The sequence below is a fragment of the Acyrthosiphon pisum genome, chromosome A2 (assembly GCF_005508785.2).
Source record: "Acyrthosiphon pisum isolate AL4f chromosome A2, pea_aphid_22Mar2018_4r6ur, whole genome shotgun sequence".
NCBI classification, from domain to species: Eukaryota; Metazoa; Arthropoda; class Insecta; order Hemiptera; family Aphididae; genus Acyrthosiphon; species Acyrthosiphon pisum.
The window spans coordinates 36,465,662-36,480,415 of NC_042495.1; the positions used below are offsets into that span (position 1 = coordinate 36,465,662).

General features: G+C 28.3%; 1 protein-coding gene across 4 annotated transcripts in view; it reads left to right on the top strand.

The window, feature by feature from the left end:
- Positions 1 to 14,754, top strand: part of LOC100162601 (cyclic nucleotide-gated cation channel subunit A-like) — a 207,743-nt gene that overhangs the window by 167,488 nt on the left and 25,501 nt on the right. For all 4 annotated transcript variants that reach the window (XR_003839447.1, XM_029489432.1, XM_029489431.1 and 1 more), the window contains one exon: positions 4,318 to 4,565. Coding sequence is in view for 3 of the 4 variants with exons in the window: in XM_029489432.1 (XP_029345292.1) it covers positions 4,318 to 4,565 (248 nt within the window). In the remaining variant the exon portion in view is untranslated. The remainder of the gene's footprint in view (positions 1 to 4,317; positions 4,566 to 14,754) is intronic.

Genomic DNA, 14,754 nt, shown 5'->3' on the forward strand with positions numbered 1-14,754 from the left:
TAAAGTTTAAAAGGTTTAAAAAAAATATATATATATATATATATATGCACATATATTATATACGTTTGTATGAAGAGTATGTACGATTATTTGAGTTATGAGCAAAAAGGGTTTTTTTAAATATAAAATCATAGTTGTATAGGCAGGCGGGTACCTTTACAAACCTTTTAGTCAGAAAATAATTTTTAGTTTCTCCACTTTCGTGCTAAAACAAAAACACGGTTGAAAAACGGTGAAAAAAACCCCTGCAGCAATTTATAACACTAGCTGTGCACAATATATAATGCAAAGCGATGGACGTTTGACTGACGGTAGCTACGCAAGATTAATAATTCGTCTCGGCTCGTGCTGATTCAACCGGCGGTTTTATCTTGTCCCCGAACATCTGTCGCACCCGCTAAAACAAATGAAAGGAGGACAAAAAATAAGAGCAGAACACCGCCGAAGAACCCTGTAAAAAATCTAATAGACATTATGCCTGCACTAGCACACTCTATATATGTTTCGAAATGTGTGTGTGTGTATGTGTGGGTGTGTGTGTGTGTGTGTGTGTGTGAGTGATACAAGAAACGGAAAAAAATAAAACGAGCGCGTTCGGTTAACACGACAGGACGCTCAGGGTGCTGCATGTGGCGTGGCGTGGGATGTGCGGAGCAAATTCACAGTCATTCATCATCCCGACACGAAATGGCCCTAGGAAAATCGTGTCCACGTAACAGTGGTCTCGATTTTCTCGATTGCCGTATTTTCCACCTTTCTTCGTGCCACGGCGACGATGCTAATGCGGAATGTATGTCGCTCGGGAAATAATCAGCGGTGAAACCGTTGTATTATAACAATAATAATGTACGGTATAACACATATACTGTGCTGGTAACAAATATTTTCTTACCGATCCGATCGCTTAGCGAATCCCACCCCATGGCGATGAAATTACCCGTCGTAACACTCCAGTCGATCGGAGACCGGAGTAGAGAATGTGAATAAATTACCAAAATCATTTATATTATACGGTGTGGTCTTAACGTGTTAGTTGGTAGTTTGCAATAGGTTGACGGTTACAAACTATACTTTGTGCATCGGGAAATGTACAATAACGTTAAAATTAACTTTTACTGACACTGTGTGTCTTATTATCTATTATACGAATGTAACTTAACTAACGTACAAAACGGTAGGTATTTGTAATATTATAGGTAATAATAATATTTAATCAATATTCAATTGCACTAAAATAATTGCACTATTATAGTATAACAGTATAATATTAAAATATTATATGATACATATATAATTATATATGTGTATACTGTATATATATTATAATATTATATGATATGTTCGAATAATTTATAATAATATAACAATAATCAATATACTTGTTTTTATCATATTTTAAGACGTAAAACTCCATTTAAAAAATACCATTATATTATAATGTATAAAATGAGTAGTATATAAAAATTACTATACAAATTATAGCTAGTACCATTTAGTATAATATATAATATAAACTCAATTCTAGTACCTACAAATTGAATAAAAAATCACTTTCCAGATCAATTAGAGATTGTAAATATTGGAACAAAATCATTTATGATTAAACAAATATTTGAATAAAATAAACGTACATTAGAATTGATATAGTTATTTTGATAAATATTTCCAAATTCATAGCTCTAATCTTAAAAATAATTTGCGTGTAATTGGCTTTCCTCCAATTATATAACGATAAAGGGATAAATAATGTATAATAAGATTTATAAGAGGAGTATCATGTAATATTATTATTAATAATAGGTAAAATATAACAAGTATTTGACTTTTTTTCATGACACAATCAAGCAGAGTTTAATTGTAACTAAATATTTTGATAAATCATCAACTACAGGAATAGCCGTATAGGTAACAATTATTTATATTTGAATGGTAGGTATAGTGATAAATTGATAATCAAGACACGTTGGATAGGCATGTTACTATTTATTGTAGATGATAGTATTGTTTGTTTGAGTATTCTGTTCTAATTCATGTGATTTTATCATACCGTTAGATACAAATAAATACAAAAGAGTGAATTACGCCCATTTAACGCAATTTCATTGTTCACATAATATAAATTATTATTTCATGGATGAAAATATGTTTTTAATGCAGACATTATTTTACATTGTTGAGCTATCCAATTATAAATTCAGTGAAAATAACAGTAACAGTTATACATTTATACATTTCAGTCTAATTTTTATTGGGTAGGTAATAATCTAAACAATATTATTGCCTATTTTCATTAAAAAATTATAATGATATTATAATTATTGTATCCAAAAATTAAGTACTAAACCCGTAAAGTTTAAAGAAGGTTGACATTGTGTACGTGTAATTTAAATTTAATACATAATCATGCATGGGCATTTGGAGTATCAAGGTACCTACATAATCTGTGTTATTATAGTAATATATTACGTTTCGATCATTGTCAATCTCAAATCCATTGGGGTAGTGACACAATACGATACCCCGACTACGCATATAGGCTATAGTTGTGTCTAGGTGCATAATAATATTATTATATAATATCGGGATTGGCCATACAAAAGAACTGCACCTCATGAATATTTAGCTTGGCAGAAATGGTCGATAATAATCAGCCGGCAACCGGTGAAAAAAAACAGAACATTTTTTTTTTCGATCAAAAAATATTGCAAAGCTATTGCCGTTTTCCAGACTACGCACCGACCTTTCGTATACGGAATAAATACTTTTATCATCTACATTACGTTTATTTATTCGAACTCCACACAAACGGATGAAAGAATGATTTTACTTATCTACTGTTCGTCCACAGACGGACGTGCTCATTATACGGTTTACTTGCGCCGTCCAAAGACACTTATTCAATTCGTCAAAGATGAAAAATTTGTCACTTGAGATATTTTTAACATAGATACACTTTAGAAATGCAGTACATCAAAATATATCAATATAAAATATTCATATAATATAACCAACACTGGTCCGTCACACCCATAATTATTATAATAACAAATTATTTTAATATATTAAAATATTTTTTAATTAAAACTAAAATAATTTTATAGCGATATATATATTAAATAGTGGTTAAATTTTTTTTGATGTTTGTATAGGGCTGTTGGGGCCATTGAAAATTGCTGGGCCAGCCTGAAACTAAATAGTGTTGTATTAAACTATGATAATGTTAAAGCTATACCTACCTGCTCTGCGATTATAATTTATTACTACCAGAGCATTATTTTACTCATACACATATTTTTTTCATAATGGTTAGTTACAGTATGTCAACCCAAGTCAAATGTATTTCTTGAAATTCGTTTTAAAACTGATTAATTTTTGTTCGAAAAAACCATCGTTTATATTAACGTTTTTTACCGAGTAATAAATAGTAATTATAGGTATACCGTATACGACATACGTACATTAAAAAGTATGTTTAAATACCTACCTAATTTTTTATTCCCATTTTTAGATTAATTAGCAATATTTTATCCAGCGAGCAACGTATTTTAATCTCAGTAATCATATCGGTAGAAAATAATTTTCAAGTATTAAATCGATAGAGTATTGATTAATATCGTTATTAGTTACATAAAATATTATAGTAAACCTTACAAGTCATATATTTTCTCTAATCAATTTACTTAAAACTTTTCCTTGATGATTTATGTTATTTGTACATTTCATAATATTATTATGCTGTAATGAGAATCAATACCAAAGTAAAACTAACAATTTCATTGAAAAAGTAACCGGCTTAATTAAATTTTAACTTTTGTGCTCCTTTATTTCTTATAAAAACAACAAACGCCAAAACCTACAGCAAGTTTCTAGTGGACCGTCTAAAGAGGTTTGCTTTGTTACATAAAATCGATGTAAGGATTTGTTGTGTATAGTGTATTCCGTTGGTCGATTGTTGTCGCTTATTTTTTTAACCCACATAAATGTGGCCCAGTGTACCTACTCAAATAAGAGTATCGATGGGAGGGGGATTAAAGTTAAACGGCTATTGGACTACAAGAAAAATAACCGTACCTACAGCTTTATCACTTCCTTTCACGCTTTAGTGGGATAAAGTGTGGTTTTCGTCCAAACTAAAACACTGTACTACTATGCACTTTAATCCGATGTTATATTTCTCTCTCTCTCTCTCTCTCTCTCTCTCTCTCTATTTATATATATACGTACATCTATTTGTAAAAACCTATCTCGGTTGAATTTTATGAGCTAAGAACACCGTATTTCGGCAAATAACTTAAGGTAATAATCATCGGTTTGCAGGAGAGACACCGCAGCCGGAAAACGAATTGGAACACGTGTTCGTAGTGGCCGATTTCCTTGCCGGTGTGCTCATTTTTGCTACCATCGTGGGCAATATCGGCAGTATGATCAGCAATATGAATGTGGCCAGGGTAGAGTTCCAGAATCGCATGGATGGCGTTAAACAGTACATGGCCTTCCGGAGGGTTTCTAAGGAGCTGGAAGCAAGAGTTATTAGATGGTTTGCCTATACTTGGGCTAACAAACAGGTAGTTATGAAAACCTGTTTACTGACATTTTTAATATAACAATTATTTATTAAAATGTATTGAACATTTAATATAATAATGTATATTTAGTTGATATCTTATGAACATAATATTGCTATTAAATAATATTTATATACTAAATTTTAAAAATAACGCCGCATTAATTAACAAATACAATCTAATTACTAAATGAAAATATTTAGGTATCTACGTTTAAATAATAAATATAGAGTTTATATTATATAATGATAATATATTATATCCAAGCAACAATCATAATTTAAAAAATAACATTGTTTATGTATTTATATAAATGTGAAATATATAATCATTATCATCATCACTAAAATGTATACTAATAATATTTAATGGATTATTCATGTTAATATTATAATAGGTATTTTCAGTATACGCTTTTAAAAAAAATCTTTTTCCAACTTCACCTATTTTCTTTGACGTCAAATTTATGATCATCTAGGTAGTTACTTTAACCCAACACTGAATTGACATTCTGAAATCATCTTTTTGTCTCAAATTTTCGTCAAAGAAAAACGTTATCTTAACAAATAAAATTTACTACAGAAATACTAAAAGCAAATGTGACGAGTAATAATATCCATTAATCTGAAAGTAAAAAACACACATAAATATACTATCATATAGGTAGTTCTTTATATAGTGTGTTTCTTTTTAAAGGTTGCACACATACTTTTGTCCAGTGACCTCGGATTGAAATGGGATTTTTTAGAGGAGCTAAGCAATAGTAAAATACATAATATCTTCTGACGTTTTTAAATTTCCGCGTGGTTTCGCTCGTTGTAATTCAGTCAATTTTGGTTTTAGAGCTATGGTTAAATAGTCAAAATGACATCCGAAAAATGACTTCAAAACCGAATTTGGTCTATCCAAATCTTGTGTTGAAAATACGTATTCCGTTTAAACATATTCAAGTTTGATTGAGCATGATACATACAATAACAGGACTAAATAATTTTAAATCACCATAAAATATGTTTATCAGTATTGCCTAGCTCCTCTCAAAAATCCAATTTCAATTTAAGGTCACTGGGTAGAAAATATAATTTTTTATCTTTAAAATTAAACATGCTATATATTATATATTATACATCATTCTTGAAATATTTTTTTATATAAAACAAATTACAAACCATATATTACTATAATTAAATCAATATTTTCATTGTTATCTGACAATAATAAATTATCAGAAGTATACAAATTTTCGTAAATACATTTTATTCAAAACTATTTCTATAGATGACAATAGTTGCTACAATTTAATCTCAGGTTAAAAATCGTATGTGCATTTTTTTATTTAATCCAAAGAATTTATTTTTGTACTTAAATTTGTAATGATTATAGATAATAGCCCATAAGAATAATAAACATTGATAATAGTTTAAACAAATATTTAAGATTTAGTTTATAATATAATAATATTATAATAATAATATAACACTATTAACATAAATTAAAATTGTTTCACAATTAATATTTAAAAATTATTAACTGAATATAAACATAATCATCTTCTTTATGCTCAATTAAAAATGATTTGCAATGTTATTAATACTTAGTCATTTCTATAATAAAGTGTGCAATACTAAGTACCAAGTGTTGAAATGAAAATTTTATAAAACTTAATTTGTGTAAGTCAAGTTGTTACTTAAGATTAATCTGAGAAAAGTTTGTGAACATTCATAGTTTTACTTTATGACTAAGGAAAAACTTTCAATACGGTTCATGATGAAAAAAAATGGCCAACTTTTAAATAATTATATTTGTATAAGTAGATAATGACTTACGTAATACCTACTATTAAGTTCAAAATATTATTATTATTATATTTTGATCTACAGTTATAACAGTATTCGTACAATTTATATTTTACTAAACATAGGCAGAAAGTCAGCAGTAGATTTTACAATAATTAGTTGGATATTTCTTGGTACATTTCAATAGAACTATTTTATAAAATATAAACGGCATGTTATATTTATTTATTTATTATAATTTTAAATCAAAATGCTGTCCTTAAACAATAATAATTGTCAATATTTCATTTTGAGTCACCTTAGATTTTGTCATGGACATAGTATCATATTATATTATTTTAATGATATGCAGAATTCACAAGAATTATACGGAGGAACCTTATCATACTTAGTAACTTTTCAAGAAATCGGACCACGCAACAATAATGTACCCAAATAGCCTATCTATAACGCCGTGTTACAATAATATTTTTATTTTTTTATTAGAATTTTTATTTATTTTGCGGACCATAACTTCTATTTTCTACCATACTTACCAGATATTATAAAATATCATCACACAACGGTGATATACTTATAAACATTAATTTATATTGTCGATGTCATGTGATAATATTTTTATAAATTATAATTTATAATACTATCTTTAAATGTATATAAAACGCCATGTAAGTAAGCAATTATTAGAATAATGTCTTATGTTATTAATGGAAAGTAAAAAATTGGAATAGATGTGCAGCTAGCAAACCTTTTATAATATTATATTAGGCCTGATAATTTATGAATTAATGCTAATTCAAATATTGGTTTTAATTTGAGAAAGGTCGTATATTTAATAAATTATCACGTTTTTAAATATTGGCCTAAAAAATGCGCACATACACAAATAAATATAAGTGTAGGTACAAGAAAACATTCACTTTTAAATAATATTTAACAAAGTATTAGTAAATTAATTTACCTATAATGTTACATACATATTAAACTAATCACAACAATTTTCACTGTTGCATCAAATATTGAATTAACTGAAAAACAACTGCCTACCTATGAAAAACATTTATATACGAACGTTTTTATCATAAAATATATTAATCTATATAATATTATTAAATTTATTTTTTATTTTTTTAACATTTATTTGAAAATATACAATACTTATGTAATAGTATAAATAAGTTACAATAAGTAGTTACAATAATAGCATATGAGCTGGATTATGCAGTTGCCTTTGAAAGCGTGAGGGGAGTAGCTACCCAGAAGTAACACTCGATGAGAAATTTATTAGGTTATTTTATATATGTACATTATACATACTTATGTTAATGATTTTTTTTTTTTTATCATTATTTGGTTATTTAAGTAACGAATTTAATATTATTAAATGATGAGAAAAAAAGAAAATGTATTGCTAAATATATAGTTAGACACTTATAATCACACAAACGCATAACGCGTGGCGTAGTTAATCATCCCTTCGCTTAGAATTATTAATATAAATCAAGCTCCTATTTACATCGAGTTACTATATATATATATGTATATATACATAATATTATGAACCTACAGATTGAATGCAAGTACATTAATTTAGCAACTCAATTAATACGAGTTTAGAGTTCAATATTTAATCTAATAATTTAGAACCACTTGTCGATTATCTCACTTCACCAGCCGCATTAAAATAAAAGTTAATCTACTACCCAATCATTAAATTCCAGTAAACGTATTAATCTAACTAACATAATTATAATTTATTGAATAATTAGTTTGATTATATTAAAAATAAATTAAATGTTTATCAATCATCATTATTAAAATATGTTTATTTACAGCAGTTGACTCGGACGTTCGTTGCTATGATATATATCACCGTAAATATTGATACTATTTGTTGTTTCACTCCAATTTATACTGCTCAAAAAATCTAAAAACACAAGTCACTAAAAAAAAAGACTACTATTTAGTATTTAGACATGACTACATGACTAGATTATTATACTACTATCATACGATATAAAATAATTAAAGTTATTGTTTTATACTCAGTTTTAATTTTTAGTACGCCGAGATCTTTGTTTTTAAATTATCAATTAATAATTATTGTGGAATACAAAGGTCCTTTACTAAATTTTGCCCTATTTAAATAAATATTAAACGATTGAATTTGACTGAAAGACCTTCAATTTTTAATAAATAAAGTCTACGCTAGTATAGCATGTTTATAGGATTATTCTAAAATTTATATTTTTATCAAGTAGGTATCTATTAAAAATGCAATTTGCAATCATAGATTTTGCAGAAAATGTATAAACCTGCACATTTTACTTAGTTACTAAAATATCTACGTCCCTCAAAAAATTATTGAAGTTCAATAAATTAATCTGTACTTATTCCAAATACCTACGACAAAGATTCTTTTTTACATTTTATATAAAAGAGAATTGTTGGATAATAGAGTTTAAATTACCTCGTCATTAAATAACTGACGTGATAAATCACTCTGTATATGAAAAAAAAAAATCGTAATTCAAGCCTTTAAATATATACTTAAACTTTAATTAATGAATATTAAATTAATAAAAATTAATTTAATTATAAGTGTCAAAAAAATATATATATATTATATACCATACACCCATATTTTACATTTTTTTTTTTTGTCAAATTCGATCAATATTAACAATGAATAAATGTTATAGCCGATTTTAAGTAGTTTTAAAGTCTAACAGTACATTTTGTAAAGAATAATAATTATAACTTTAGTTTGATTATTATTTTACCGACAAGTTTTAGAAAAGTAATTAATTATGGTAATTTTTAATGGTGTCAAATCCTTTTTTGATACTGAATATCAAAGTAAAACTATTGACTTTACAATATTTTATCAACAAATAATTTGATTTTTATTCATCAATCTACTTACACTTAGTAAACTTTAACTTAAGTTAAAATTAAAAACAAGAAGCCGAATTTAATGAAACTAGAAAATATCAATTTCTTCGAGAAAATAAACAATAATTAGGTATTGTGTACATTTATTATTAGTGCTGAGATTTTAATATTTGTATTCAAAACAGGTTTCTTGCTTTTTAAATCCTTCTATAAATCTACCTAATAAAAATCACAATTTTATAATGTATTCTCTAAGGCCTGGTGTGGCTCGGTGGTTGGTCTCAGTCACTAACGTGTTCTGAGGTCAAACATCAGCTGACGTCACCAGTTCCGGGATGAGAACCACCTGAGCTTTTAGAGATGAATATCCTCGCCCCGCATACACGTGTTCCTTAACCAATCTTAACCCCCCTACAAAATTCTAATGGTCATAGTTTCCGATGCTTAATATCAATAAAAAAAAAATTATAATAACAATAATAATAATGCATTGAAACAGGAATAAATTAAGCTTCTAATTAATTTTATCCAAAACCTAGTCTAAACAATAACTCGTAACTACATTAAGGTTTTTTTAAAAGCACTTGTCAAAAAATACATACACATATATATTGTGTATAATATATGTATTCATATATAATTCCAAATTATATTAACATCTAAAATTTGAAAATATTTTAATGAACTTATGATAAATTAATTAATATTCAATGATACATTTACAGCCAGTATTATATAACTGTTACAAAATTAAACATATTACATTATTATACGAATCGCATTAAATACGATTTAGCGGACAGCAAAACTATTACTACTGAAAGACTCGTTCGGACCGGAGTGAGACAGTAAGAACCAACGCTTGTGAACCGAATACGCATGCGCTGTCACCGCTAAACATTAAAACGGATTCCTATCATCCGGTGACCGTGTCCTGTCCGTGTTTCTGAAATTTGTTAACAATTTTTCTGAACAGAACGAGGACTGCTCCAAAAGTAAATTATTCTATGTGGACGACACTTCTACTACGAAGCATAATAATCATTCGTTTGGTAATCGAGTCCCTGCAGCTGTCGTTTAACTCTGTAGAAGTTTATTTTTCGTGTTTTTCAAAATTCAACCTACGTGTGCTGTATACAGATAAACTATATAAAGAAACAGTGTCGAAGTGTTACCACCGTTCTAAACTTCTTTTTTTCCTAAATTGTTGAGTATGTTTTTGTTGAGTAATTGTTCATACTTTAGGTATGAATATAAAAAATTGTATGCATTTTTAACAGCAAAACAATATTCAATTTTTCACGAACTCTATTTTTTAAATTCCAATATTATAAACTTATGAATTATAATGAACCGTGTATTCAATTTTCAATTTTTTCAAAAGAAAAAAATCCAAAATTTTCAATGTCAATAAATTAGGTAATCAAAAATTATCAATAAACATATATCGAAATTTATACATTTGAAACCAATACCCAAACTCTTTGGGGAACAAACGTGTGGTTTAATTGGTAGTTAATTGCTTGGTTCATTTTTTTTACGATGGAACACTCAATAGTTGTCAATATTATTATTTTTTATTAAATTAATTACCAATAATGCTTGATGATATTCCTTTAGCACTAAGAAAATATTATTTTTAAATACGACGGTGCGTCAACTCACAATCCTCACATAGTTGTGACTATTTAAATGTACAGTTTCAAAATCGATGGCTTGGAACTTACACACCAATTGAGTGGCCATCATAATCACCGAATCTTACTCCACAATTTTTTTTTTTATGGTGTTCACTTAAAAACAACAGTATATGCCGACCCTCCTATAAATCTTAAAAATTTAAAAGCTAAAATAACAGCAGCATATGACTGAAGAACAAATTACAGCTAAAACAAGTAAAGAATTTACGCGGCGCGCTGAATCATGTTTTGTTCATGACGAACAACAATTTGAACAATTTATATGTTAAATTAACTCATAACTAAATAAACTTATAATTTAAATAAGATTTAATTTGATATTAATTATTAATAAATTCCAATAGGTTAGATCCATTAAATATAACGAAATAAAGTATAAACAACATACTTATTTATGTATCACCTAAATATCAAATAAATAAATAGGGGTAAAAATGTCAAGCCTAAACAATCCTTGAATACTTTTCAAAGTTACAGTAAAAAAACTGAAAATTGCATTCATTTTGAAGTTTTAGATTCTGAACAGAACGATGAATGTATTGATTTTACAATAATGTGGGTTTTACTATTTTTTTTAAAATTTTTTTGTTGTAATTACGATAGACAGTCGAAATAATGCTTCGATTTTCAACTTCAGTATTTTGTTCGATTTTTTTAGTTTTTTTCATATAAATATTAATACAGTTTTATTTGTTGGGCAGAAAATCGTGAAAATGTAATACAAGGCTCCTGATATATTTTTACAAAAGCAGGTTAAAAATATTAAAAATACATAGGCACGATTTTTATTTTTATGAACATTTAAAGTTCGATTTTTGACAAAATGTATCAAATTTAAAATTTAATAATTATTTTGTAGTTTAAAATGTATAAAATGTTTGATAGCTAAGGATTGAACATTCAAAACAAGGTTCAACGTAAATAGGTTATGTATAAATTACTTTTTTCACAATAATATCATCAAATATACTTAATAATATTATCATAGGCTGCCGACCGTCTTCGCTCAGAAAAGTTTTTCTTATACAATGATATTATATCATTTAATTCAAATATAACACCATCCATTACAGTGACCCACTTATAACCTACTGTACAGCAGAGCGACACCCACTTTCCCACCTTTTTTATTGATTTGCTGTAAATTCGGTCAATTTTAGATTTAGAAATTTTTGGTTAGGTTAGGTTAGGTTAGACATTTTTGGTTAAGCTACCAAAATTCATTAAACAATTAGGCAAAAATGGTAAGTGGTTAAAATAGGTGTTTGCCATTTAAGAAAAAAAGTTGTATTTCGCATACGTAAGACTAATTTAAAAGTTGAAAAAGATCATAAAAATGTGTACCTATATATATGTATATATATGTCATAAAAACCAACTAGAAAACAGAATTCAAATTGCAGGGCTCTACGCAATGATATTGAGTGTTATCAATGAGCGTTTACATCCCGTATGAAATACTTCTATAAATATTTGGTGAAAAATTCAAGTTTTTACGGTTGTATGTTTTTGAATTTCAACAATATAACAAAAGCGAATAGGTAGGTACCCACTTACTTCAACATCTTTTATGGACGGCAGTTTAACTGTAATAAAAATAAATATCCACTTTCAAATTTTGAAATGAGCTTTGATTTCGTAAAAATAAATATTTATTAATTACCAAAATAATCGAAAAACAAAAACTTGAAGTGAAAACCAAAAATTAGCATAAAAAAAATACAAAAGAAAATGTCACGTATTTTATTCTACGCGTATTGTGAATCGAATTTATAGCTGGTATAGTTTCGTTTTAGACCGATGAAAAAAAATCAGTTGTACACAAAACTCGAGCTCTATTTAAAATGTACATATTAAGTACATTCTATTGTTATTATTCAAAGTAGATGATCCGTCGGCTGCGAAGCATACTCTTTCGTTTGGAAGTCCATTCCCAGTAGTTGCAGCAGCAGTCGGAGAAGTTTTTCTTTTTTCTCGTGTTCTCCAGAATTCATACCCTCCTCGGGTCATTGGCATAGATATAAACTGAAAAAGTGTAAACTAAGAAACGGTGTCGAAGTGTCGACATATTGCAGCTGCGGACTGCGGTTGTCGTTAATTGCGCGAGCACGGCCGACGGTTTTCTTCGGGAGACGTTACATCGGATTCGACTCGCACGGTCCGTGGCCATTGAGCTGCTGGGTTATACAAGGGCTATAATATAAAGGTCGTATATCACTCCTCGTGGCCATACAGAATGGTTACAATAATGTGCACGTTATACTCACACGATTTCCGTATTATGTGTACTGGTTGGCCCGGAAACGAGCATAGGACGTTGTATTGTCGCATTAATGGGCTGGTTAACCCCCCCCTCCCCCCAGATCACCCGCTATACTCCAACGATATACCGTGCCCCTCGACCCTAACCGGCTCCTTCTTGAAAACGTCGCGGTAGTGGTAATTAATGTTACGGTTTTTATGGCCGACGTCCAAAGTGAATTTTTCCCCGTCCACTCGTGTATTCGTACTTGGCAGGGGAGACTCCGAAGACGAGAGAATACTAGATAAACTACACTCGCGTGGGACTGGAAATACCCGAATCAAAACTTTCACAATCGGATCGTTTATAAACAAAGTAAGAGTCTTGTAGCTCTAAAGAACTCAAAAAAAAATGTCTTGAGTACTTAAAATAAATCATAAAAACACGATACCTAAATTGTTCTAAAAAAATACACTTTGTTTTATTCTTTGAATTCAGTGGCGGATCCAAGGCTTAATTTTGGAGGGGGGGGGGGGGGGGGTTAAAATTACAAAAATTTCCAAAATTGGCTAAACACAGTGTAAAACAAAGGAAAACTCGCGGAGATTGGCAAATGTCCCCTTCGCCCTCCCCCTGGATCCGCCACTGTTTGAATTCAATATATTCAAATGATCTATTACTATGCAGTCAATTAAAAATATTTTAGATTATAAAATTCTTAGATTAATATAGAAAAATAAATTTATTTTTTTTTTTTATTTTTTTTGTGTCTGTTTACATGATAAGTAGTCGAAATAATGCTACGATTTTCAACTTCAGTATCTTGTTCGATCAGAAAGTGAATATCGTTGGTGCATTGAGGAGGTCAAAATTTAAATTTCCCAGTAGTTTTCAAAAGCACCGGGAAAAACAAAAGAAAAATTAAGGAAAAACGGGAATTTTTACGCAAAATCGATTTTTCACAAAATTGAATTTGGTTTTTGGTGTAACTTTAAAAAAAATGACCGTAGATACATGAAATTTTGACTGAATGTTTATCTTAGCATTTTCTATACACCATAACATTTTCAAAATATTTTGATTTATTTTGAACTCTTTACAGACATTTTCATTTTCCATTTTTTTTAGTTTTTTTTCTAAAAATATCAATAAAATTGTATTTGTTGGATAAAAAAGCTTGAAAATTTAATAGAAGGCTCCTAGTATATTGTTTAAAAGGCAGATGAAAATTATTAAAAATCGTTAGCCACAGTTTTTTTTTATAAGCATTTAAAGTTCAAAAAATGACAAAATATGGAAAAATCACGAAAATTTGCAAATTATTTCAAGTTAGAAATTCATAAAAATTTTTATTTTTAAATCTAAGATATGAAAATGTAATACAAGATTCCTTATAAGATTATCTACCTTTATCAAACAAAAAATATCTATAAGAAAGTCAAATTAAATTTTTATGATCGTTTGAAATTCAAATTTTTACAACATTGGATATTCACTCGTTTTCTCATGTAGCGATTTCCTTATTTTGTTGTAATTCAAAAACGAACAACTGCAGA